General features: G+C 40.1%; 1 protein-coding gene across 1 annotated transcript in view; it reads right to left on the reverse strand.

The window, feature by feature from the left end:
• The window catches only part of ABCA13 (ATP binding cassette subfamily A member 13), a 514266-nt gene that overhangs the window by 153443 nt on the left and 334278 nt on the right, over positions 1-26545 (reverse strand). The window contains exons 45-48 of the mRNA XM_055294536.1: positions 25351-25420; positions 16511-16629; positions 14130-14217; positions 7659-7767 (exon numbers count right to left, since the gene is read on the reverse strand). Of these exons, the coding sequence (XP_055150511.1) occupies positions 7659-7767; positions 14130-14217; positions 16511-16629; positions 25351-25420 (386 nt within the window). The remainder of the gene's footprint in view (positions 1-7658; positions 7768-14129; positions 14218-16510; positions 16630-25350; positions 25421-26545) is intronic.

A 26545-nucleotide genomic window follows, 5' to 3' on the forward strand; every position in this document is an offset into this window, starting at 1 on the left:
CAATCCATTAGTACAGAATTATTTTGTTTTGTTTTGTGTTTGATTCATTTTCTTCTTACATCATTCCTTCTTACTTTGTTATTCATCTGCTTTTTTTTCTATGCCCGATTCCTCTAGCTTTTCCCCTCTGATCAGTTTTACTGTGTCACCTTTTCCCTGTGTGTTCTTGGAGAATACTGCATGTTTGTTCTTCAAGTCAATAATTCTAAGTGAAGGAGAGAGGTTTGTAATCAATCAATAATGTTATTCGCTGCATCCAATGAAAATTCATATTTCTATCTTCATCTTAGCTAGCTCCTTTTTTGTAACACACTGCAGCTCAGACTGGCATTTTCTTCTTATCTTTTATCCTCTCTTTCAGAGTTCACACATTTTCCTCTATTTATGCAGATATAAACACATCATGAGATGCTCCCCATGAAAACACCCTTTCAAGGTAAGCAATGTCCTCCTCTCTGTGGTTGGGGGATCAGTCCTTGTTCCATACTGGGTTTGATAACTGGCTTTGCTGTCCTTTTGTTTCTTACTCCTTGATTCCAGCAAGGGCAAGCTAGTACTGATGCTTTGCATTGCTCAGAATCCTCCCTTACCAGGGTGCCCCTTTACCTTCACTTGGGTACCACCAGATCTTCTCTCTCAAATATCTCCAAAGCTCTCAAGGGCATGTTGAAGGTTATAGATGCCAGCCGAATTCCAACAGCCAATGCTGTTCATTCAGTATCTCCATTACAGATCAGAGATTTTCCCCTATTCTCATGCTCATACTCGCTCATTGTGATTTGGAGATTTTAGCAGGTTTCTCATTTCAACAAAAGCAAAGCAGGAAAATCTACCACGCATGTCATCCACTGCTCCCAGGTTCATTTCATCTCTGTCCCATCATCCTAGCATGCAACATGCACCACCCTTCTCCTTCCTCCCTGGGGTTTGCAGCATACTAATGATTTGTGGCCCTCCAGGGGATTCCAAAAGAGATATACAAATGGGGAGAAAAGAAAGACAAGAGCTCTTTCTTGTTCTAATACAGAATAGTCCTCCCCTGACACCCAGTAGCCAGGTATCTATCAGGTTCCTTCCTAGCAGTGAGAAGGTGAGTGCAGATATCTCTAAACTGACTCCTAACTTACACTTCTGTCTGTTTTCCTGCTTCAGTGGTCAAAATATGAATCAGCTGGGAAGTTTATCAGTTTAACCCAGTGGTTCTCAAAACAATTAGAATCACCCAAAAACATTAAAAATGCCTGCTGTTAAAGACTTACTCCAAATCAACCAAATCAGAATCTTTTTGGATAAGCAACAGAAATCAATATTTTTTAAATGCTTAAGTGATTCCCAATGTGCAGACAGTTTAATGACCATGGGTCTGGCTTGTTCATGACATTGCTGAGGTTAATTCCTCTCACATGGTGGCATTTCATTACTAGCATGCCAAGGTTTGGATGAAATTTCAATAAGTAGTTGAAGAAGTTTAACCTTTACAACTGCTATCATCACCACCCACAACCACCCCCAATAACACAAAATAAAATAATACTTTATCCCCTTTCATTTTTACTCTATCAGAGGAAGATACCTTCTTATCTACTTAAGCACTATCTATTTAATCTTCTGTTTTCAATTATTCTGTTAATCTTATTAAAAGAAATTTCCTCTTAGGTTCATTATTTTATATCTTTATTTAATATTTTAATTTAATAAAATTATGCCAACTTAAAAGGTCCTAATAATGAAAGAAGCAAGTATGTATTTTGCTGCATATTTATCTTTATTTTAGAATGTAATTATCATAATGGAATGTACTATAGTAACCCTAAAATATAGTGCAAAAGCAAATTCACTTAAATGACATATTTATTGAATACCTATGAATAAAGACTTTAGAAAACAGAAACATCAGCAGTATAAACACCTTCCATGAAGTGTTTACACTTTTATTAACAAAGGAATGTAAACAAATAATGATAACGTGAAGTATCAACTGCTCTAATGACTGTCTTAGTCTGTTTTCTGTTGCTATAATAGAATACCTGAGACTGGGCTATTTATTTATTTATTTATTGAGACTGTCACTCAGGCTGGAGTGCAGTGATATTAGCTCACCGCAACCTCCGCCTCCCGGGTTCAAGCAATTCTCCTGCCTCAGCATCCCAAGTACCTGGGATTACAGGTGCCCACCATCACGCCCAGCTAATTTTTTTATTTTTAGTACAGACAGGGTTTCACCATGTTGGCCAGGCTGGTCTTGAACTCCTGACTTCAGGTGATACACCCGCCTCAGCCTCCCAAAGTTCTGGGGTTACAGGAATGAGCCACCAAGCCTGGCTATGAGACTGGGTAATTTATAAAGGAAAAAATTATTTCTCACAGTGTCTGGAGTCTGGAAAGTCCAAGGGCATGGCAACAGCAATAAGTAGCCAACTCCTGAGACACTGACATTAATTCATTCATGACAGTGGAGCCCTCATGACCCAAGCGCCTCTCAAAGGCCCCTCCTCCCGACACTGTTACACTGGGGACCAAGTTTCCAACACACAGACTTTTGGGAGACACATTTAAAATACAGCAATGACCTAACACAGTGTCTGGGAAATATCTGTCATTATATGAATGCTTGCTAAAAATAAATATATGGATGAATTTCATAAGCAAATAACTGTGGGAGAAGAAAGAGAAGCCACTAACTCATCCTGCAAGAGTGGTGAGTATTCCAACAGAGGTGATGTCTGAGATGGGCCTAGAAAGTTGAGCAGAAATGCTTAAGGTGATGCAGGAGAAGACAGGCAGTCACAGCAGAGGCAATGCAGCTACCAGGCTCACAGGGATGGCAGGGCAGTGGTGCAAAGGCCAGCTACATGGAGGGGAAAGTGAGGGGCCATAAGGGAGACATGAGGCTGAGACGATAGGTCAGGAGCAGCTAGCGCATGTCAATTTAGAAGTGTGATCTTTATCATGAACACATATGTGAGGCATTAAAAGTCTTAAATATTGGGCAAGAAGGAAAATGTTAAGAATTTTAGAAATACTTTTCCCAGAGAAATGTCAACATCTTAATTGTACCTTTATTGCTGAATCAATATAAGTGGAATCTTGACAAAAATGCTTTCTGAAGAGTGCAACCAGAAAAGGAAGATGCTCAGACAGACTATCATCAAAAAGTTACACAAGGTCATCTGAGATGGGCACATAGAATTGGATTTGTGTTTTGTTTTTGTATTTTTAGTATTTCACCCCAGTTGGACATTGCTGGGAAAACTTAAAAGAAACTGAGTGAGCAAGTCATATAAATACGAGAGAGAGAAAATTCCAGAAAAGGGAACTGTGATTTGAAATGGGAGAACAGGTGGGAAACTCAGGAGAAAGCAAGGAGTCAGGTGTGGCTGGAGTTGAAATTTCAGCAAGGTTGCGATTAAGTGGTTTGAGATGAAGCAGGAGAGGCTGCAGGGTCCAGATCAGGGAGGACCGGTAGGTCATAGGTAGGAATTGTTTCTTTCTTTTAAGAGATATAGGAAGCCAGAGGGGATGCTGTAATCTGACAGACACATTCCACGGGTGATGGTGGGCACTTATGCAGAGATGAGACTTTTGGGGTAGGGAGCAAGGGTGGCCCCAGGGAGCCACAAAATAAGCTGGTGCAAGCGTCCAGGTAGGAGTGGATGGTACCATGGGCCAGGTGAGCAGTAGTAACATACTGAAAATATGCACATTCAGAATTTCAAGGGCAGAAGAGATAAGATTTGCTGATTTACCATGGAATATGCAGGACAAAACGCAATCAATATTAGGATTTTGGCCTCAACTGACTTTAAATTTCTTTCTTTTTTTTTTTTTTTTTTTTTTGAGACGGAGTCTCGCTCTGTCACCCAGACTAGAGTGCAGTGGCGCGATCTCTGCTCACCACAAGCTCCACCTCCTGGGTTCATGCCATTCTCCTGCCTCAGCCTCCTGAGTAGCTAGCTGGGACTACAGGCGCCCGCCACCATGCCCGGCTAATTTTTGTATTTTTAATAGAGATGGGGTTTCATCATGTTAGCCAGGATGGTCTCGATCTCCTGACCTCATGATCCCCCACTTTGGCCTCCCAAAGTGCTGGGATTACAGGCGTGAGCCACTGCGCCCAGCCCTGACTTTAAATTTCCTTGAGATTCTGAAAAATATTATATGACATGTGACTAAGTTACTGATGTGAGCATAAAGAGGGGAAAAATGTCTCTGATATGAAAATATATTCCATGTTTTTTTCATCCCTTACATGTACTCCCAAATCCATGCCTTTCCCCCAGGCTCTAGGCTGTACTTGCAAAACTCTCCCTCTCATCACGGAAGGAAGTCTTGGCATCTTTTGCACTCACTAAGTAGAGAACATCGCAACTGCAGTCATACTCATACAAGAGGAAATGATTCACCTTGGAGATTCACTTCTCAAACCACATCTATTTGGTCTAGGCCAGTACCAGCCTTCCGATACTTTAAAAACTGACTCCAGTTGAATGGTTATAATATTCAGATTTACAACGAGTTTTAGGTTCAAAATTAGGGGTTCTGAAAAGCTGCAAATTTACTCAACAGAGAGAAAGGGCCAGCCTGGGTTCTAAGAAAATAGCTTCTTATCAAGTGGCCTGCGTCAGCGTTCAGAAATCTCTAATATTAGAATGTGTACATTTGCTGAAACTTCATCAAAAACCATTGTGATGAGAAGTGTGATATATTGTCCGTGTAGTACAATGATCCATTCATTCACTTGTTATAGCCTGAATGTCCCCTGAGCCTGGTGCTGTGGGACTGCTGAGACCAACAGGGAGCAAGACACAGCTTCTGCTTTCATGGGATTTATTGAAGTTCCACACTGGAGCAAGGTTTGTTTCACTATTATTATTAAGCTAATAGTTCTAGCTCTGTCCATTTTCCATAGGAACAAGCAAGCATCAAGGGATGTGATAAAATATTTTCATCAGAGCCCTGCTCATGGGAGTTCTTTATCAATATTTTGATAATAACTGCCAACACACCCTCCTGTGGTGTCATGTATTGTATATTCCCAATTTATTGCACAAATCTTCCTTTCCCATGATGATGCATCAACAAATCAAATTAGAATGTATCTGTTTAGTCTCAAGTTTTTAAAACAACCTCTCTCTGCTTAATTCCTTCTACTTTAATTTTCCATTTCTGAAACTACCCCTCTGGAGGTCACCAGCAAAACCTCTGCATTCTCCTTCTTCTGGATTACCCTGAAATATTTCATTTTCCTGCCCATCTGCATGAAATTCTGCCCTCCACTGGCCTCCGTGCCAAGATCTTCTTACCTCAAGGGCTACAGAATCTTTGTCCTCTTCCCTCTGTTCTACCCATAGCCCTCTTCTGTTCTAAGTCTGTGTCTGACCCATGCACGATCTCACTTTACCAACACCTTTATCTATCATTTGTTATTAAGGTTAGAACTTAGGTTACCCAAGACTGCTCTACTGAAATTTTCTCTCCAGTTTTCTGAATCCTATTGCACATTTTCATCTACATATGTGAACCAAACTAGCATCTCTGATCCTGCACAAATCACCTTGCCCCTTCCTTGAAAACATCTCTTCTCGGCCGGGCGCGGTGGCTCACGCTTGTAATCCCAGCACTTTGGGAGGCCGAGGCAGGCGGATCACGAGGTCAGGAGATCGGGACCACGGTGAAACCCCGTCTGTACTAAAAAAATACAAAAAAATTAGCCGGGCGTGGTGGCGGGCGCCTGTAGTCCCAGCTACTCGGAGAGGCTGAGGCAGGAGAATGGCGTGAACCCGGGAGGCGGAGCTTGCAGTGAGCCGAGATTGCGCCACTGCACTCCAGCCTGGGCAACAGAGCGTGACTCCGTCTCAAAAAAAAAGAAAAAAGAAAAAAAGAAAACATCTCTTCTCCCTGACATTTCTTATAATGTCATCAGTACTGAACTCTAAAATGCTCAGGTTTATATTTCAGTTTCTAAAAATCTTTTTTATTCCCATCCCTAGTGCCTCAATCTTTTCTCCCATCTGTCTGAAATTTATCATTTTTTTCCTCTGGATTCATCCTGGCCTTAATCTCAAAATTGTGAGCAGTATCCTTCCAATAGGTCATTAAATTACAACCAGTCTTCTCCCTTTAATCAGGGGCTTCCAGATCATTCTTCCTAACATATTACATAGATTATGTCATTCTTATTCTCACATATTGGTAAAGCCTGTCTATTGCTTACTAAAGTCCATACTCTTCATCAGGTTAGTCAAAGCCAAGCAGCATTTTATCTTAAACAATCTTTCCACAGAGATCAACAATTATCCCTCTACATTCAGCTTTATGATGAGGTCAAACTGGACTCTTCCATATAAGCTGAACATACACTATGATTGTTATTGCATTGCTAAGACCTAGAATGGCTTTCTGACCTCAGTCAAACTTCTGCTCATCGTTCAAGATCCAATGTTAATGACTTCCCCTGTGAACCATGCTGTATTCATGCCAACCAGAATGACGTCTCAGTTTGATGTAGCAGAAAAGCAAGAGTTTGTTATCAGCTAGACCTAGAATCCAATCATGGCCCCATTATTACCTTGCTCAGAGCCACAGCTGATAGGTGATGTTTTCTGAAAAATCAGTTTTCTAGTCAGTAAAGTAGGTAAATATTGTCTATCTTACAAAATTGACATAAAAATTAGATAAGACCACGGATGTTAAATATCTAATGAAGTTCTTGATACATTGCAAATATTTTATAAATGTTATTCTGCTGTCCCTACTCTGTATGACTATTGTATTATTTTGTACTTCTCTTAGTCATGTACATTTTTAACTTTTATATTACCTATTATCATTCCAAAATAATTACAATGCCACAAAATAATTAAATTTACTTTGTTAAAAAACTGGTGTAGAAGGAAAAACAAATATGGAAAAATAAAGTATGATTGAAATAAAGTGAGAGCACATTAGAAAAATTGTTTGGTGTTGTCTATGTGAATTAATGTTTCAACAAATACATTTCGTGAATAAATTGTGGTGGACATGGCCTGTTGCTTGTACTTCTTGTTTCTTTCCTTTCTTTAAAAAAGAAACTAAATTAAATTAACAAATTATAATTTATCCCACCCAAGTGAAATAAATAAACATTCACTTAAACCAATAAGTTAACTCTGGATACCAGAAATGGACCTGTACCATTTACCAAAGTAAGAAAGCATAGCTAATGAATCAATGATCAACATAAATAATTGATGAATTGAGGGCTCAGCATAAATCAAAATGTGATGTTCATCTTCCCAGTGATAAGGAGGGACAGTCTGTATTCTCTATTACAGTATTCCATACAATATTGTCTTTAAAAGGTAAAAATTTTCTTGCTTCTGTAAGATATTAAGTCACAGAATAAAATAATTTTAGGAGAGAACTCTCCAGTCACATTTTGTTCCCCTCATCCTACAGATGAGGTCACAGATTCAAGAAAGTAAAGACATTTAGTAACACACAAATAAAGGGAAAGAGAGCCTACAACTTTGTATTGTGTTTAGACATGGATTGGTTGCCAAGTAGAAACCTTCTCATTGCTCCTCACATTTCTATTCAGAAACTTTTCTATTTCTTTCATTTTTAAAAACATTGTCTTTTGAAAGTAGTGAATTATAATGCATGAAAAATAACATTACCGTATTGTCTCCAGTCCACAGTAGGGGGTAGGTGCTGCCACAAAATAAGGTTGTTTAGATGATTTAAGTAGGAAGGTAGGGAATGAAAACCCTTCTGATTATACCATACCTAAAAAAAGAAAGATAATTTAATGACTGTCACAAAATTACTTCTTAAGTCTGTTTGTCAACTATTCTGGGATGTAAGGAACGTATGTGTCAATTAACTTCCAAGGCACCTGAGTGCAGGATTCAAAGTAATGTTCCTGCATGGCTGACAGTGAGCAGTCAATTCCAGTCTGCTAATTTTATATTTATCTCCAGCATATAATTTACAGCTAAAAATAGATTAATTTTCCCCAGAACAAATGTGAATGTTGCTCTATAATTATTTTCTTACAAGAATAAAGGAACCAAAGCCTATCAATTTTTTTTTCTTTCTCAGTTAGTAAGCTAATGAAATTTGACCTGCAAATTAAAAGTGTGGAAGATGATCAGAAAAAAAAATGATTACTTTCCAATTAATAACTGAACATGGAACATTATTTCTCAAAATAAACTGAACTGAACATTCGCTGAGCGTGGAGAATAAAGTAGCATGCCTGTCAAGAGAAAGGTGAAAATAAGAGAAAGACAATGTTATTAAAGCTGGAATAAGAAGCATCACAAAAAAACACTAATCAAACCATCAGTATCTATATTTCAAAGTATCAATATTTTAATAAAAATGAAAATATATTATTATTTGAAAAGCAAGTGAGTGTCTTCAACAAGTATGATGACTCCAGCGGATGCATTTTGGTCTTAATTCAATTGACTGAACAGCTCATTTCTCTACAAGAGGCTGCCTTTTGTGACAGATAATCCACTTGGTAGAATTAGAGCTGCCTCACAGCAAGTTAAGGCTTGGAGGAACCTATTCAAGTTGTCGTAGTTTATGCAAACTTTGGACCAGATCTCAAATCCCTTCCAACTTGAGGGCTTCCAGTCTATTTTCTTTCCACCCCTTCATGCTATAACTAATTATTTTTTAACCAGAGTCTTGTGTGGCAGCTATTGTGTTCCTGGAAACAGCTAAGTAATAAAATATTGATCATATAGTTAAAAAACTAAAAAGAGAAAAAACAAAAAAACCCTACTACACAAGACAGTGTTCCCAAATTCTTTCTCAAATAGCCCACCTCTTCAGGCAATTCAGAAAGCAGACCTCATCTTCCACACCACTCGTTTTTAAATATTTTCTTAAGTTCACAGAGAAATCCTTGCCAATCATTTTTTTAAACCCCAAGGGGAAGAAGTGCAGCTTGAGACCCACTAACTACAGAACTGTGAGTGTTCAAGGCTATGCCTAAACAGAGTGGGATTTTGTGACCAAAAAAAGAAAAAAAAAATCTAAAGCAACGTAGACACATAATTCTCCGAAGTAGGGTAAATTCCGAGTTCCTCTGTGGAAGAGTCAAAAGTGAACTGAAGGAGTTTATGTCATATATCAGAGGTGTGTCCATGTCATCCACCCACACAGCTCTGTACTGTCACCCTCTGGGGTCTCGCCCATGCCACCCTGCCCCCTCACACACACACACCTACACAGGCACTAGCCAGATTTCTGGAAATGATAGAAACTAAGGATTCTATTGAAGTTAAGGGACAGGCTAATCTGGTAGAAAAGCCCACTGCCTGTGGAAAGTGGAACCTCCCACTAGCCCAATCTGTGACCTCCTTCTCCCCCAAGTCTTGATTCCCTTAACTGTTCAAATGAAGGGAAAAAATAGAAGACACAGTGATAGTCCCTGCCCTGAATTAAGGTTTTTTAAATTTTGTTTTGATTTGTTTTATTATTTTAATTTTTGTTTTAAAAGTAGAGTGATTTAAAAAAAAAACTTTAAAATGACAACACATTACAGTACAGAAACAAAAGCAGAGCTTCTTTGGCAGAATGCAGGAACTGGAAAGACAGCAGCCTGCCTGCTCAGCCTCCCTAGTTTCACCCTTTGTAGACTCTGAGACTTGTGTTTGTGTTTGTTTGGTTTTTGTTTTGTTTTGTTTTGTTTTGTTTTTTTGAGACAGAGTTTTGCTCTTGTTGCCCGGGCTGGAGTGCAATGGCGTGAACTCAGCTCACTGCAACCTCTGTCTCCAAAGGTCAAGCAATTCTCTTGCCTTAGCGTCCCGAGTAGCTGGCATTACAGGCATGTGCCACCACACCCGGCTAATTTTGTATTTTTAGTAGAGACAGCGTTTCTCCATGTTGGTCAGGCTGGTCTCAAACTCCTGACCTCAGGTGACCCACCCACCTTGGACTCCCAAAGTGCTGGGATTACAGGCGGGAGCCACTGCACCTGGCAGAAACTTCTGTTCATGATTGTTAAGGGTCCTAGTTCTTCACCATCCCTGTATCCACATGGTTTGCTATATGATTTTCATGCCCTCCCATTCTGATGCTGTGCTTGGCCATGTGACTTCCTATGGCCAATAGAATGTGGCACAATTGAGAGGCACATGTATGTTCCTGAAGTCTCCCTTATGCCTCTGCTATCACTGTGGGAGCATGGACAGACTAATCTGCTGGAGGATCAGATGCAACAGTGGAGCTGAGACCTCCACTGTCATCCCAGCTGAAGCCAATACCACATACATGTTCATTCCTGGCCAAGATCAGTCCAGCCCAGTCTGTATTAGCAAAACCTCACAAACCCGTGAGCTAAATGAACATCCATTGTGGAGGCCACTGAGTTTTGAAATTGTTGTTATAGAGCATTATTGTGGCAACAGAATACCAATACAGTGTTTTACACTGGAATGGGGTGTTACTGTACCAAAAACTGAAAATAGTTGGCGTTGCTTTTGAGACCAGCAAGCTGGGGGACAAAGATACAATTAGAGAGGCCTGGAAATACATGATAAAATATTTAGGAATACTGGGGGAAAATAATAAAAAACAAACTGCTATAAATAATTGAAAAAAGGGTGACACATATTACAGTGTGAAAATAGTGGGTAATGTCACCTGTATTAACTTCAAAGATGGAAATGGTGCCCAATAAACATCTTGACCTGAGTATGGAGCTCTCCGGAGAGAATGTTGAAAGACATGGCCTCAGAAGAAAGATCAAGTCAAGGGTGTGATTGTAAGAGCTTTGTTGAGATCTTCAAAGAATGATGCCGCTAAGAGACTCTCTCAGGGGGACACAGGGCTTTTAGGAACCTAAAGGGTGTTGTCCTCTAGTATTCTGGCATTCCTCAAATGCCACTAATTAATTTTAGAGAGAGCAGCATATCTCAACAAGGTCGTGAGAGTAGCTTGTGGATCTCAGTTAGAAAACTAGAAAGCCTAGAATGCTTTATAGGAAGCTCTATGAAGAAGGTACCCCAGGCTGGAATACATGTAAAATGTAAATAGTTCTAAGAACCCAGCTGTCCACAGGCAGGAAGCAGGCTGAGAGCTACTCAAAAGGCATATTTCAAAGTATCTTCACACATAGCTATGGAGGGCAACGGAAGGGGAAGCACCTGGCAGAGTAGAGTTAAGGGTCATTGCAGATGATGAGCTGGGGAACATTCCCAGGACCCAGAACCAGGGCCTGGCTAAGGAGCATCCCAAATACCCCACAGATAGTGGGGCCTGGCACCATCTGTTATGCACAGCCCACAGCAGCACAGTCCCACAGACTCATGAGCGAAATGCATGTTTACTCTTGATGCTACTAACGGTTTGCAGTTGTTTGCGATATAGCATCATTTTGGCAATAAATGATTGACTTGCAGAGCTCCAAGGAACAGATTTTAAAATGTTCTGGAACTCCTGATCGGTTCCTTTATAAACTGGCCTTTACTTGAGCAAGGTTTTGTAAATTCTTTCAGTAATAAATGCATACTTTGTGATGATCTTAAAGTTAGCATTCAGGACTTAACAGAGTTCAAAGAAAAAGCTTTTCTTTCTTTCTTTTTCTTTTTCTTTTTCTCCCAAGAATGGTTTTCTAAAACTAGGCTGTGTTCTTTTAATAAGCTGTGGGATTTCCTTCCCTACCAGTCCACAAGTCACGAAGTGATAAAGTCCAGTAAATGAAATAGGAAATTAATCTTCTTTTAGGAACATACTATGACACCTCAAAACAGACCTTTCATCTCAGGAATAACAGCCCCTTAGAAAAGTAACTAAGTAGCTATAAGAAGAAAAAAAAACACTCAGTGGATATTCAAATATATAAAATTCCATGGGAAAACAGAATTATGCAAAAAAACAAAAGGGAAAATGTGTTTGGCTTCTTTAACTGAAGTGTGTAAGTTCTAAAGAGTGTTTTGATTAAACAAGCTAAACACTCAAGATGTGAATGATAGAACTCATAAAGGTCACACAAGAGACATTCTACAAGATAATGAACCATACATTAAGCCTATTCATATGCAAATTTTTCATGTTTTCCTTCAGAAGGACTATGAAAATTATATCATCTATGTCGATGAATGTAGCCTAAAGGCTGAAAGAAAAAGCTGGTCATTAATTACAGAAAGATAAATGCAATCATTTGAAGCAGTATCAGCCGCCAGCAGTTCTGGTGAGTATTTCAAATAATAGATTGCTGTTTACACCCCACAACGATGTGGAGTTCCTTGGCTTGCTGGAGAAGAGCTCACCCCCCAAAGGGTCAAGTATAATTCACCTGCATGCTTGTGCCTGTCGAAGGACATGTAAATAACATTAAAAACTTCAGCAATCACCACTCAAACATGTCAGTACAGAAGACTCATCTAAACAAAGACAAAAAGTTAGAGATGTGAGGAGAACACACAAATCCCCAGCCACTCATCACTGAACAAGAGGCCCGCGCCTCAGACACTTCAAAGCAAAGACACAACCATCTCCTATGAATACGTAAGAAGGGTTTAGATTGGGATAGACTAAAAAGTCGGAATATTTGTAGAGGAAATGAACAGATTCCTTCTACTAATTAGGTATATTTTCATAATGTCTCGTCATCCTGTCATATATGGGGTTGGAAACATATCCTGTCAATATATGTCATCCCTGTCTCGTCAGGGATGACATTGTGAAGCACCTGTAAGAACTTTTATTTCACTGAATAAACCTCCAACATGTGCATGTCTTTATCCCAATAAGCTCCTTCAGGTTCACATGAACCATGCAAGTCCCCACTACAGAAGAGAGAGAGTGCCTTCCTGGGCTCATGGACATTTTCATAATGTCCATATAATGTGTTCCAATATATGTCAGCAAATATATTTTATTTTTCTATTAAGTTATTAATAATGATATTTTCATATCGAGGTTCAAATCTTCATGCATGTGTGTTGCCTTTAGAAGGAAAAGGGATTTGAACAAACCTCAGCTGTTGGAGAGATTCCTGAATCGTCTACACTATGACTGGAAATTTTTCCCAGGGATTACATTGTAATGCATGACTGTTAAAATTTTGTTTAGGGATTACATTGTGAAGTATGACTGTCTCGTCAGGGATGACATTGTGAAGCACCTGTAAGAACTTTTATTTCACTGAATAAACCTCCAACATGTGCATGTCTTTATCCCAATAAGCTCCTTCAGGTTCACATGAACCATGCAAGTCTCCACTACAGAAGAGAGAGAGTGCCTTCCTGGGCTCATGGAGATTGTTCTTGTTCTCATAGTTCCACAATTGTCTCATGACTAGATACAACATCCACACACTACAGAATGAAATGTCTATACTGATATCCTAATAAGAACTCACACTCCCTCTCCTGCAGTGGACTTAACTTCCTCCCACAATCTACCCTTTTCTGATTTCTCTCTCAGTCAAACACAATACTATTTCTCCAGTCATGGAGACTGAATGCTTTGAATCTTTCTGCTTTCCCCATTTTCAAGTAGTGTTGACTTTTTTCCTTAAATAACAACAACTCACTGTTGGGTTCACCACTTCTCTATTCCTACTGATGGATCAAGGCATCTTTCCTCCATCCCAGTCCTCATTCTCTCACATCTGAAGAATCCCCCACCTAGTCTCTTTAATTCCAAGGGGACCATTCCTAATTCACAGGAATAGTCCTGGCAGGGCTTGAAAATCCAGGACTCCTAAGAGTAGCTCTGTGTAACTGCTGCTTTCTTTGTGTCATCTCCAGGCCTATCTATCCAGCCTTCTGGAAGACAAGGCATTTACATTCATGAATGGAAGTACTCCTTGGCCAGCAAAGAAACTAGTGATATTTCCAATTATCACAACTATGAATATCTTTAAAAATAGACTTTTCCACCACTTTATATTTACTAGGTGAAGTCCTCTCTTAACAAAAAGCAAAAACCTATTTCCTCTATTTCTAAAGAAAAACAAGTCATTTTTTTTCAAGACAATGTTTACATACACTTTTCCTTAATGCTTAGTAACAAGTGCTGGGATTTAATCTGGTCCTTCCCAACCCTGTGCTCAAAATTATATTTGAATGTTGAGTTTCCCTAAATACTTTCTAAAACAGGAAAAAATAAAAAAATATGATTACCTTTGCCAGAGTTTGGGGTTTTGATATGTTTGCATTTGCACCTCCAGCTTCACTGGGGATTTGTACTCCAAAAGACCAACCTCCAAGCCTGTTAACAATGAACATTGTGTTAGTGCTTCAACCACAGAGCACCAGGACTTCTAACCAGAGAGTGTTCATTACTAACCCCACCAGGTACAGCAGTCTTAGGACAGTAGCCAGCTGAGCATCTGTGGTCTGTGACATGAACACACAGGCAGAGGCGCTGTGCTGATGGAAGTTGCCTGGCTCCCAAGCCAGGCAAAATAGAAGGCACTGATAATTGAGAAGGTCTGGGTAAGGCTGGCTACATTAGAAAGTGTACTTGTCATGCCTTACTGTCTTGTTAGGAAATACATGCCATGTAACAGGTAGGGCTTGATCATCAGCACTGTTATTATTTTAATTAATGGTCATTCCCTCTACAAATCCATTATTCAGAATTTCTTGGGCTAGGTGTAATCCCAGCACGTTGGGAGGCCGAGGCAGGTGGATCACCTGAGGTCAGGAGTTTGAGACCAGCCTGGCCAATATGGTGAAACCCTGTTTCTGTATTTTGTAAAAATACAAAAAACATTAGCTGGGCATGGTAGCAGGCACCTGTAATCCCAGCTACTCAGGAGGCTGAGGAAAGAGAATCGCTTGAACCCAGGAGGCAGAGGTTATGGTGGACATCATGCCATTGCACTCCAGCCTAGACAACAGAGCAAGACTCTATCTCCAAAAAAAAAAAAAAAAAAAAAGAATTTGTTAATAGTGGTCATAATCTTTTGAGCCACTCTGGTTTGTCTTGCCTACTCTACTTCTTTAATCTTCCACTCAAATCTTGCCTGGTTCAGGAAGGCATTCCAGACAATTTCAGATGGGTTAGATGTTCTTTGTCTTTTGACAATACCCTACATTTCTATCCATTGTTATCAATTACCACACAGGATTTTATTGTCTATTTGCTAGTTTATCTTTATGCAGCGCTGTGAATTTTTCCTGGATGGAAATTATACCTTTTATTTTTATATCTCCATGAGTTGCACAGTATCCTGTATCTATTCAACTTCAAAAAAAAGTTAACATTTAAAAAATGTAATGTTAACTATTATATAAATAAATTTTGTCTTCCACTCACTAGATAAAAGGAGACTGAAGAATAGTTTTCTCTTCTATCGTAGTGTTCTACTCTCAGCAAAAATTCAGGCAAAGGAATAAATACACAGTCCCAACTGGCTCAATTGAATACATTCATTCATTTAATAGATACTGATTGAACATCTTTGATGTGTCAGATAATATTCTAAGTTCTGGGCACACAAGCTCCCACCTTCAAAAAGCTAACCATCAGCTCACACCTGTAATCCTAGCACTTTGGGAGCCCGAGGCGGGAGGATCACCTGAGATCAGAAGTTAGAGACCAGCCTGACCAATATGGTGAAACCCTGCCTCTACTAAAAACACAAAAAAATTAGCCAGGTGTGGTGGCAGGCGCCTGTAGACCCAGCTACTCAGGAGGCTGAGGCACGAGAATCACTTGAACCTGGGAGATGGAGCTTACAGTGAGCCAAGATTGTGCCACTGCACTCCAGCCTGGGTGACAGAGCGAGACTCCATCTCCAAAAAAAAAGAAAAACAAAAGAAGAAGCTAACCATCAGAGTTAGAACAGAAAACCAGAGATTCTATTATATGTTGAAAGACATTAAGAGGTGGGGCAGCAGAAGAGAGGCAGGCAAACCCCAGTGGGGCAGGTAGAGGGCAGTAGAGAGTGCCAGACAATACGGTCAGCCTATGGGATGCCTTCATACGTGAAGCAATATAATACATTTGGGGACATGGGAAAATTACAATGGGCAGATGTTATTAAGATTCAAAGCAATGAGAAGCACTCACTGCTGATCTTCCTTATCTGGATTCACCCCCTTAGTCTCAAGGAAATTCAACACGACACAAAAGGTTTCCCAAAAATTGCCCAAGAGGAATTTCAAGATGCTAGTTGTACCCAGGTTCCCATATTGAATGCTGCATAATAGAGAGAATTCTAAAATAAGGCCTTTCTTTCATTACGCTGTAAACTTACTCTAAAATAAGGCCTTTCTTTCATTATGCTGTAAACTTATCTGCTCTTATCCCCTAAAGCAGTAAAACAGCTTCTGGTTCTCAATCTCAATTGATAGGATTTCCCCCAGCACTTAAAAGAGTGAAAGTCAGCAGTAAGGAATCTTATTAAGGTCCATGGCATCTATGTGGAATTTTTATGAGCACCAAGGTCAGTCTTAGATTTTTGAGTTTTTAAGAACATTAGCATTTAAAACAATAAGTTTTCCATAGTAATCCAAACACAACAGAAAAGACCCAGCAATAGTATTGAACACACCTTGGTTTTTCAGATGGCGCCAGCAAGTACTCCTCCATATTGAAGCCTGAGAGATTCAACAGTGTGTGGCCCAGGTGGTTGGTCAGGTAGGGAGCACTGGCACTTCTATTTGGACACTTCTGAAATTGTTTTCAAAAAGATAAAAACAAAAACTTTTTTATAACTCACAAACTGGTTCACTGACATTACTTGAAACTACAGGTGATTTTTCTCTAGCTTTCAATTTTTAATAAATTATCTGCAGCCTTTTATATGTTCTGATTTCTAAAATCTCTTTTAGAGTCACATACATTTGAGAATTATACCAGAATACCTCTGTGACTTTTGCAGTCAATTATACCTGAGAACTTCAAATCTTTTTCTGTATGTAAGTTTGGGCAGATTTATAAAAACTAAAAAGAAAAAAAAATGTTTTCACTAAGGTGATCTTGCATTTGATGAACCTGAAAGAGAGTCAGAGACAACTAGCGGGAGGCAGATAAGCAGGATAATTCAAAGGCGTGTGTCTCTTTCATAAGGGTCTAAAGTAGAAATCAAACAACTTTTCTCCAGCAACTCACCAGCATGCCAACACCAGCTCTGCATTATGGAATAATCACCTAACAAGGTAGGAGGTGGTGATCAACACAACACAAAACCCAGGCCACTGGAGGCTGCGCAATGATGTGCTCTGCCCTGCCACAGACCAGCTGTAGAGTTAATGTGCTTTGTTTCCATCTCTCAAACACTCAGAAAAGATGATATATTAAAATAGGAAACAACTCTGTCTCTGAGTCTTTTGTTATCAAAATGCCAGGGGTTTGGTCTTGCTGCACAGAAAGCCAATCACTGAGAAAATGAGTGTTGCCAGGGAGGAAGCTTTTAGCTGAGTTCTGCAGCAGAGGAGAATGAAAGAGAAAGTCTCAAATCCATCCCCTTAACCATCTAAAATTGGTGGGGGTTATATGGAGGGGAAAATGGGAAAAGAGGAATGAAGGAGGGGTGAGGAAGCAATCATGATGGATGAGGTGTCTGGAGTCTCATTTTCTGAACTCAGAGATCTAATGTATTTCAGTCCCTTGCCTGAGGATCAGTTTCTTGAGGAAGAAACTCAGGTGAGACAAATGTAAGTTTCAAGTTTTAAGACCAGGAAGGGTCCATTTCTATGTTTATTCGAAAATCCATAAATATTACTTCTAAGAGACATTTGGGCCAGTTTCACATTCATTACAGCTTTGGAAGCTTGTCTGCTTATTTGCAAAATGAAAATGAAAACAGGCTTACCTAAATGCATGGATTTGCTGTTAGGTTCAGATACACATGAAAGAACTACAGCAAAGTAAGAAGGGCAATATACATTTAAGATACTACTTTCAGGGTCTTGAAAGAAAGGCTTGAGGAAAGATACTAAAAAGAATAATAATTGTTGTACATAATAATTCAGCAAGACTCTCACTTATTTGTGGAATCTAAAAAAGTCAAACTCATAGGAACAGAGAGTAAAATGGTGATTGGCAGAGAGGATGTTGGTCAATGGATACAAAATTTCAGCTAAACAGGAGGCAAAAGTACAAGAGATCCATTGTACAACATAATGACTACAATTAGTAACAATGTATTGTACCTTGAAAATTGCTAAAAGAGCCAGTCGAGTGGCTCACACTTGTAATCCCAGCACATTGGGAGGCGGAGGTGGGTGGATCACTTGAGGTCAGGAGTTTGAGGCCAGCCTAGGCAACATGATGAAACCCCATCTCTAATAAAAATGCAAAAATTAGCAGGGCATGGTAGCACGATCCTGTTGTCCCAGCTACTCGGGAGGCTGAGGCAGGAGAATTGCTTGAACCTGGGAGGCAGAGGTTGCAGTGAGCCAAGATGGCACCACTGCACTCCAGCCTGGGGTGACAGAGCAAGACTACAACTCAAAAAAAAAAAAAAAAAAAAAAGAGTAGATTTTAAGTATCCTCAACACACACAAACACATGCACACAAATAGTAATGTTGGGGCTCAGGAAACAATACCCCAAAATATGGTGCTTTCACACGCTGAGCTGAAGAAGCTTCAAGGTCTCTCTGACCTCCCTCCTACCCACCATCTCTCCCAAAGCACAGGATGAAGTTGAAATTCTTTACCTACCTAAGATCTAGACTCACCAAAGAGAATGTTTTATTTCTTCTCCTCCCTGTAAGACCAAGAATGTAACCATACCTAAACAGATAGTGTCTGTTCCAAGATCCATTTGTTCTCTATTGCAATCTTTTATTGTCCAAATACAGAATTCGTCTTCTCCCCCCATAACCTGATTTGCCAGGATCCAAGGCCCTATTCTTTCTGTAAACTTGAGATGATATATAAACTTCTGAACTTCATTGGGGGATAGATAATCACTCTGTAATTCTCCCCCTGTACATGTTAAAAGAATTCATATGCCTTTTCTCCAATTAATCTGCTTTTATGAGTTGATTTTTTAGCAAACCTACAGAGGATGAAGGGCAAGTTTTCCTGTGCCCCTACAATAAGTACATGAGGTAGCACATATATTAAAAAGCTGGATTTAGCCTTTCCATAATGGGTATGTGTGATTTTATATATATGTGTGTGTGTGTGTGTGTATGTGTGTGTGTATACACATATATGATATATATGTATATATACATGTATCATATCTGTATATATATCATATACGTATATATAATATCATCCCATTTTATGTATTATATCTATAATATGACATATGATATGCTGTAACCACAAATATATATAACTTCTGCTTCTCAATTAAAATAAATAAATAAATCAGCCAACCTTGATGAACATAACAACCTCTAAAGTTTCCCTACCTCCAGCTTTCCTCTCTCCAACTCACTTTACCACCCCCAATACCTATCAAGATACATCCCTCTTAAACGGTGTTTTCAGTTAGATGATTTTCTTGCTAAAAAAAATTCCAATTATTATCAAGAATTCAGGTCTACTAGAAAATATCCTTGGTCTCATTCTAACCATTATCTGTGTAGGTGTCCCCAAACACACCCTCTGTATTAAACTGAATATTGACCGCCCCTCCACCAAAATATCAGGCCCTCATCTCTGGACTCTTTAAATGCTACTTTGTATCTTGACGATGTTATTAAGTTATAGATCTTGAGTCCAGAAGATTACCCTGGATTGTGACAGTACGCCCTCATGCAGTCACCTTGTAACTGAGCTGCTTAGCAGTTTAGCCTCAAACAACATTTTAAAATGTTTTATCCTTTCCCTTTTCTTCTTTCCCCTCCAGTTTCAAGATGTAGCTCTGAGATAAACTTTACAGCCTCGAAATGTTTTCTTTCTCTTTCCTTTCCCACTTCATGCCCCCATGCCTTATGCACATTTATTTACCTAGATGCTTGTTAAGCACACGCCACACTCACTTATCTGGTCATATATTTCCTTAGAAGCTTCAGGGGACTAGACACCTCTGAAAATCTGTCCCCAACAAAAGATTACTTCAAGGCCGGAACCCATTCCCAGCTGAAGACTGACTATAAGATTGACTGTGATTAGTTTATAACCTGGCAGGATCCACGATGGGGTCAGCCTCTTCACCAAATGAAACAATAATTCAAGATGAGCCATTGGAGTAAGTCACCCCTCCTGGGACCTCCTAGCTCCCCCTCTCCCCAACCCCCAACTTACCACCCCTGCCTCTTCTGCATTCCAAACCCTTTCTTTAAAAAACCCTGTGTTCCCTCCACAAATTACAGCGGAATTGCTTTCTGCTCTTCCCCTTGCTGGCACAGATAATAAAGTCTTGCTCACTTTTAATCAGCTCGTTATTATTTTGGCGTCTTTCTACAAGCAGCGAGCAGCCAGGCCCTTTTGCTGGTTACAACCTGTGCTACTGTGAGAGGGAGGGAGAGGAGGACTAGACAGAGAAAGAAGGGGAGGAGGCACTGTGACAATGGAGATAGAGATGTGTGTAATGTCACCAGTGGCCAAGGAAGGCCAGAAACAAGAGAAGCTGGAGGAGGAAATGGACAGATTGTCCTCAAGAGTCTTCAGACACCTTAATTTCACTCCAGTGACACTGACTTCAGACTTCCAGCCTCCAGAACTGTGTGAGAACAAACTCATGTTTTCTTAAGCCACCAACTGTGTGATAATTTATTACCTCAGCAACAAGAAACAAATATGCCCTCCACCTATTCTGTATGAAGCCACACTCACTCCCAATGACATGTTTTGGGTCATAGTGTTGGTATCCACTAGAGCTCAGACCCTAAAAATCCCTGTTTGTTCTTTAGAGTTAGTTCAATTCCTGTTCCCCTTTGAGCCTTTTCTAATGGCGTCTCTTCCAAATCATGTTTTCATCCTCAGAAGAACTAACTATAGAACTTTTTTGTAGGTTTGGAGAGAGCCACAGCACATTTGATAAAACATGAGGAAATCGGTTGGGCGTGGTGGCTCACACCTGCAATCCCAGCACTTTGGGAGGCCAAGGCAGGTGGATCACGAGGTCAGGAATTCGAGACCAGCCTGGCCAAGATGGTGAAACCCCATCTCTAATTAAAATACAGAAATTAGCCGGGCACGGTGGCACATGCCTGTAATCTCAGCTACTCAGGAGGATGAGGCAGAAGAATCGCTTGAACCCAGGAGGCGGAGGTGTCAGTGAGTCGAGATCACACCACTGCCCTCTAGCCTGGGTGACTGAGCATGACTCTGTCTCAAAAAAAAAAAAAAAAAAAAAAAAAATGAGGAAATTGACATGCCCTTGCAGACCCAGGGCTTCTGGATAGCACATATGTATTTAAGGGGAGAGAAATATTTTTCCTTCTGACAAAATACAGTCAACTTGGCTCAATATGAACACTAAAGACCAGAGAACTGGCCTTGGGTCTCTAGGCCTTCCTTCCACACAGTTTTGTGTACATCTCCTTTGAGACAACCCCGAAGAGTAGCCACACCCATTGCTTAGGACTTTCATTAATTCCACCTCAACTCCCTCTCTCCTGAGGTTCTCTGATTTCTAACGTGTGGTCCAGCACTTCTCAAAGTGCATCCCGAGAAACACTGGTGCCACAAAAGGGAAGGACTCTTCAGTCAAATTTGCAGAAAATGCTACATCTACTCCACTGTCAATTCAAGGACAATTTCATTATCACCAAATAGCTTCTTAGAAGAGCTGTGGCAAAGATACCTGCTTAATACTGCTTTATCCAGCATTTGCGAAACTTATTTGACTATGAAACTTTTTCAGGTAAAACCTTTTTTCTTACATATTACTGAAATCTCACAGTTCATGTGAGTTGAAGTGAATTTAGGAACATAAACACCAATCATTCTGATATTTACCCAGTCTAATCCCAATAGGCCTTAGGTACTAAAAGCTACTAGTATAGCAGAAAGATCAAATCAAGGCTAGAGAATAAGAGCATGGTGTAAAAAATTAGAGATCTCATGAGTGTTGAGGCATAGAAAATGATCCCCCAAAATATGGCGCTCGTGCATGCTGGGCATTTTTATCAATTGAAAGGCCTCAGAAATAAGCCTCAGAATCAAGGTCCCTGGAACCTTGTCTTGTTCCTCCTCCATTCCAATTCTCTTTGGAATTTCCATATCTGAACAAAAAAACTCCTTACCAAAGGAAACACATAGGTCCCCAATCCCCTCCCTGAAATCTCATTATCTAGTTCAGAAAAGAAGAGTGAAGAATGCAACCATGCTTGGATGGACTTTTTCACAAGATAATGCCTGACTTTTGGGCTCACTCAAATTCCAGGAGAATCATCTACAAGCTAATTTCTGTCTCCCTGGCCCATTCTTTCTCTGTAAAAATCATTTCCTGCCCCTAAAAGAATTATCCACATTTCCCATCTCTTCTCCCCCACTGTGAAAAGGGTATAGAAATTTCTGTACCTCTTTGGGGGTTTGGGGTAATTACTCTGTGATATGATTCTCCCATGCACATTAACACATTTGTATGGTATTTCCCCAGTTAACCTGGCTTTTGTCAATTGATTTTCAGTGAAGCTTCAGAGGGTGAAAGGGAAGTTTGCCTTTTGCCCCTAAAGTGAATAAATGGAAAAACAAGACTGGGGAAAAAAACAATAATTATGTATTTAAAAAAAAAGATAACTGATCACTGCAAAGGATCACCAAATGCAGCTGAGTTTATTGACAGCTGGGGCCAAGAGGGAAACATGGAGAGTTTCAAAACCTCTCCCATATCAACCAACACTCTGAGTGTTCACTAAGGGTGCTGTGTCATTATTCCCGCTTACATGTGTATCTTTTGTCTAAGAGAAGAAAGCAGACTAGTTCCTCCAAAAGCAAGCCTTCTAAAATCTCTAGAAAAAAGACAAACAAAAAAACTTTTTATCTGAGGAATGTGAGCTCCCTTTAAATAATCAGGTGCAGAGAGGCACTGGAGTGAGAGAGCAGTCACACTCCACCCATCCCCCTTGAGCTAAGCAATCATTTCTAAGCAGCTCGCTATATGGACCCTAGGCTGAGTGCCACCACCAGAGCTATAAAGTAACCTAACAATGCCAGTGAGAATCCCTGACAAACGACTTTTGTAATCACCCACTCTCCTGATTCATTCTTTTTTCTTTAATAAATTATGAGAGAGAAGGAAGGAAGAAACTGGCTAGGCAGATAGTTAGGGCAAGGTCCTCAGCCGCATTTATTTTCTAACAAAGAGCAGCCTTAAAGTTCGGGATGCAAACATAGATAGGGAGATGAATTCCCGCACAGAAAGGGGCCTCCTGTGTAGTTAGCAAGTTTCACTGACATACAGTGGGCCCCAGTGAGCACATTCCTTTCCTTTTTCGACATACTCACATAAGGAAGCTTGCACGGGGGGCTTGCTTGGAACATGGCTGCAACACTATAGATAAGAAGAGCTACCCTGGGCCAGGCACATCCACCTTGAAGGGTAATACTGTTTGGCTCTATGTCCTCACCCAAATCTCATCCTGATTTGTACTCCCACATGTTGTGGGAGGGACCCCAATGGGAGATAACTGAACACAGGGGTGGTTCCCCCTTATTGTTCTCATGGTAGTGAGTAAGTCCCATGAGACCTGATGGTTTGATAAGGGGAAACCCATTTCCCTTGGTTCTCATTCTCTCTCTTGCTGCTGCCATGTAAGAAGTGCCTTTCGCCTTCCACCATGATTGTGAGGCCTCCCCAGCCATGTAGAGCTGTAAGTCCAGTAAACCTCTTTCTTTTGTTAATTGCCCAGTCTCGGGTATGCCTTTATCAGCAGCATGAAAACGGATTAATAAAAAGGGTTCCGCCCCTAATGCATGCACAGTAGGAGGAGATAAGCAATATGGAGTAACTTAGGCTAAGGACCTGCATGTGCACTAAACAGATGGGGTGGGGACTGCCAGGGATTCACGCCTTATGGAAATGACACACCTAGTCCTAACCAGTTTTTTGAGCCCTATATAAATGGAGCACCCTTCCCTGCTAGCTTTTTTTATTAAAACCATTGCACTTCACTGTAAAATAACAACCTTTTTTAGAGATCCCTCTCTGCAGCAGAGAGTTTTCTCTCTTTCTTTCACTTATTACATTTCTGCTCTAAGCTCACTCTTGGTGTGTCCATATCCTTGACTTCCTTGGCCATGAGACAAATAACTTCATTTGACACCCTAGACAATAAGGCTATTTCACTTGAGCTTCTTTTTTCTTCTCTGGAGCACTTCCAAAGATAACTTGGAGTGTGTCCCACATAGCTGTCCTCAACTTTGGCTCAAATAAACTCTCTACTTATAATAATTTGTCTCAGTTTCTTCCCTTAGGTTGACAACCATTAAGGAGAATTGCATCTCATGAGCCACTAAATAGGAAGGCCCTGTAAACATGTTCTCCAAGTGGCCATTTCCATTACAGATGCTCAATTAACTTCAATATTTTTTTTCTTTTCCCTTTTTCCTATAAATTAGACCTGTCATCATACTTGCTTATTGATTGTGGCTAGCAGGTCTATGTCTTTTATTAATTAGAGTCTGAGATTTTCTTTGAGATGAGTTCCAATCAGTTTTCCAAATAAATTTCAATTTATTCTCCTTCACAGATTACACAGTGATGTCTCTCACCTCAATAGCAGCACATCTACTTCCACATGTTTTTGTAAGAATCAACCACAGTCAGAGAGCTAAGGGGCATCTTAGCTGTTAATATCTAGCCCAAATAAAAATATGGCAAGAACCTTGAGGTCATGATGCCTTGAAATTTGGAAAAATTTCCTTCCATAGGGCAATTCTAGCTTCTTTATCATTACTTGAAGAATATTCATTTTCTTAATGAATGCCAGGGGAATGTTAAAGACCAAAGGCAGTAGGCAATGAAGGAGAGGGGCACTGTCAATCTATATAGCTTCTGTGTTCTATAAATATTCACCTTATGTGATGAAACTTTTCCCAGAAACAGCTAATCCAGGAAACCAAAAAGTCATAGAGACACAGTTACAAATATGAATTTTTTTTTTTTTTTTTTTTTTTTTGAGACGGAGTCTCGCTCTGCCGCCCAGGCTGGAGTGCAGTGGCGCAATCTCGGCTCACTGCAAGCTCTGCCTCCCGGGTTCACGCCATTCTCCTGCCTCAACCTCTCCAAGTAGCTGGGACTACAGGCGCCTGCCACCACGCCCGGCTAATTTTTTTGTATTTTTAGTACAGACGGGGTTTCAACGTGGTCTCGATCTCCTGACCTCGTGATCTGCCTGCCTCAGCCTCCCAAAGTGCTGGGATTACAAGCGTGAGCCACCGCGCCCGGCCAAATATGAAAATTTTATAGATAGGGTAAACTCATTTTTGTCACTTGAATTTTAGACTTAAGAAGATCAAAAATGCTGCAGAAACCTACCAGGCAGCCACATGAATCCTGGAATTCCGGGTGAGAAAAGGGATCTGTGCGCCAGCACAAAGAATTCTTCCTAAGAAACAAAGGAGAGAATTGGAATGATCTTTTAGATTTACAAAGCCATTGTATTTCCATGAAAGAGAGTTTCATCAGACTAGAACAGAGTTCACAAGATAATCATCTACTGCCGAGAAGGCAGAGCTCTTACATTTGTTTTCACAGCTTGAGCTGTTAATCTGATGACAATGTTTTATTACAACGCCAGCATTTCCATTATATTACATGGGGCTCACTTTTCTTACTGTACTGAGTGTATCACAGGGCTCCCTAGGACTTTCACGGTGGGGCTGGGGCTCCTGGTGGAACCTGAGGCTTCCAGTCTCATAAACAGGCACCAAGAAGCAATTAATAAACAGCAAGACGCTGATTCCTTTTTGTGGCATGACACAGTAATTTAATCATCACTTAAGGAAAAACAATTTTTAAATTTCCACTTTAAACCTTTCTGGTTAAACTTTCTGTTGCAGAAAGATTGTGCAACAGAAACAGTTATGAAAACCATTTGTAGCAGTGGTTCAAAAACACGTTTGCATTCCACAGTTTCCCTACTGTTTCTATTTCCTTATGAGTCCCAAACTTTAAAATATTTTTTGTAGCACTTGGAAATCAAAATTTGTTTTAGTAATGATAATTACTCTTAATTACTCAAAAATTGGAAAAGGAGGAAGAAAACTAGCATTTACCGAATTACAAGCACTGGCTAGATATTTTTACCACCATCCTTACTAGCCCTGCTTTTCAGAAGAAGAGGTGGGGTCCAGAGAGGTGAAGCAGCTGTCGAGATCCCAGCTCTATGCAAAATGTGTGCTGCTCCAATGAGAAAGCCAGTATGATAACACCAATTGAAGAAAGCCCTGCCCAGTGAAAAGAAACTTGCCGTTTCTATTAACCAGGTTAGCAAAGTACAATGTCTATGTAATTTTTGAAACAACAAAAATAATGTAAAGATTTCTCCACACTACTTTCTTGGCTGACTAGCTTATAGGGACTCCAGTTTGAAACTTAAGAGTTTACATGGAAATAATACCTACGAGAGTTACGCATTTAATCAGAGTACTGTATCTGATATGTACTTTTAAAAAAAAATCCATTTATACTTCTGAAACTCAGCAGGCCTTTCTTCCTTCCTTCAGATGAC

This window comes from Symphalangus syndactylus, chromosome 9 (assembly GCF_028878055.3).
Source record: "Symphalangus syndactylus isolate Jambi chromosome 9, NHGRI_mSymSyn1-v2.1_pri, whole genome shotgun sequence".
In the NCBI taxonomy this organism is placed as follows: Eukaryota; Metazoa; Chordata; class Mammalia; order Primates; family Hylobatidae; genus Symphalangus; species Symphalangus syndactylus.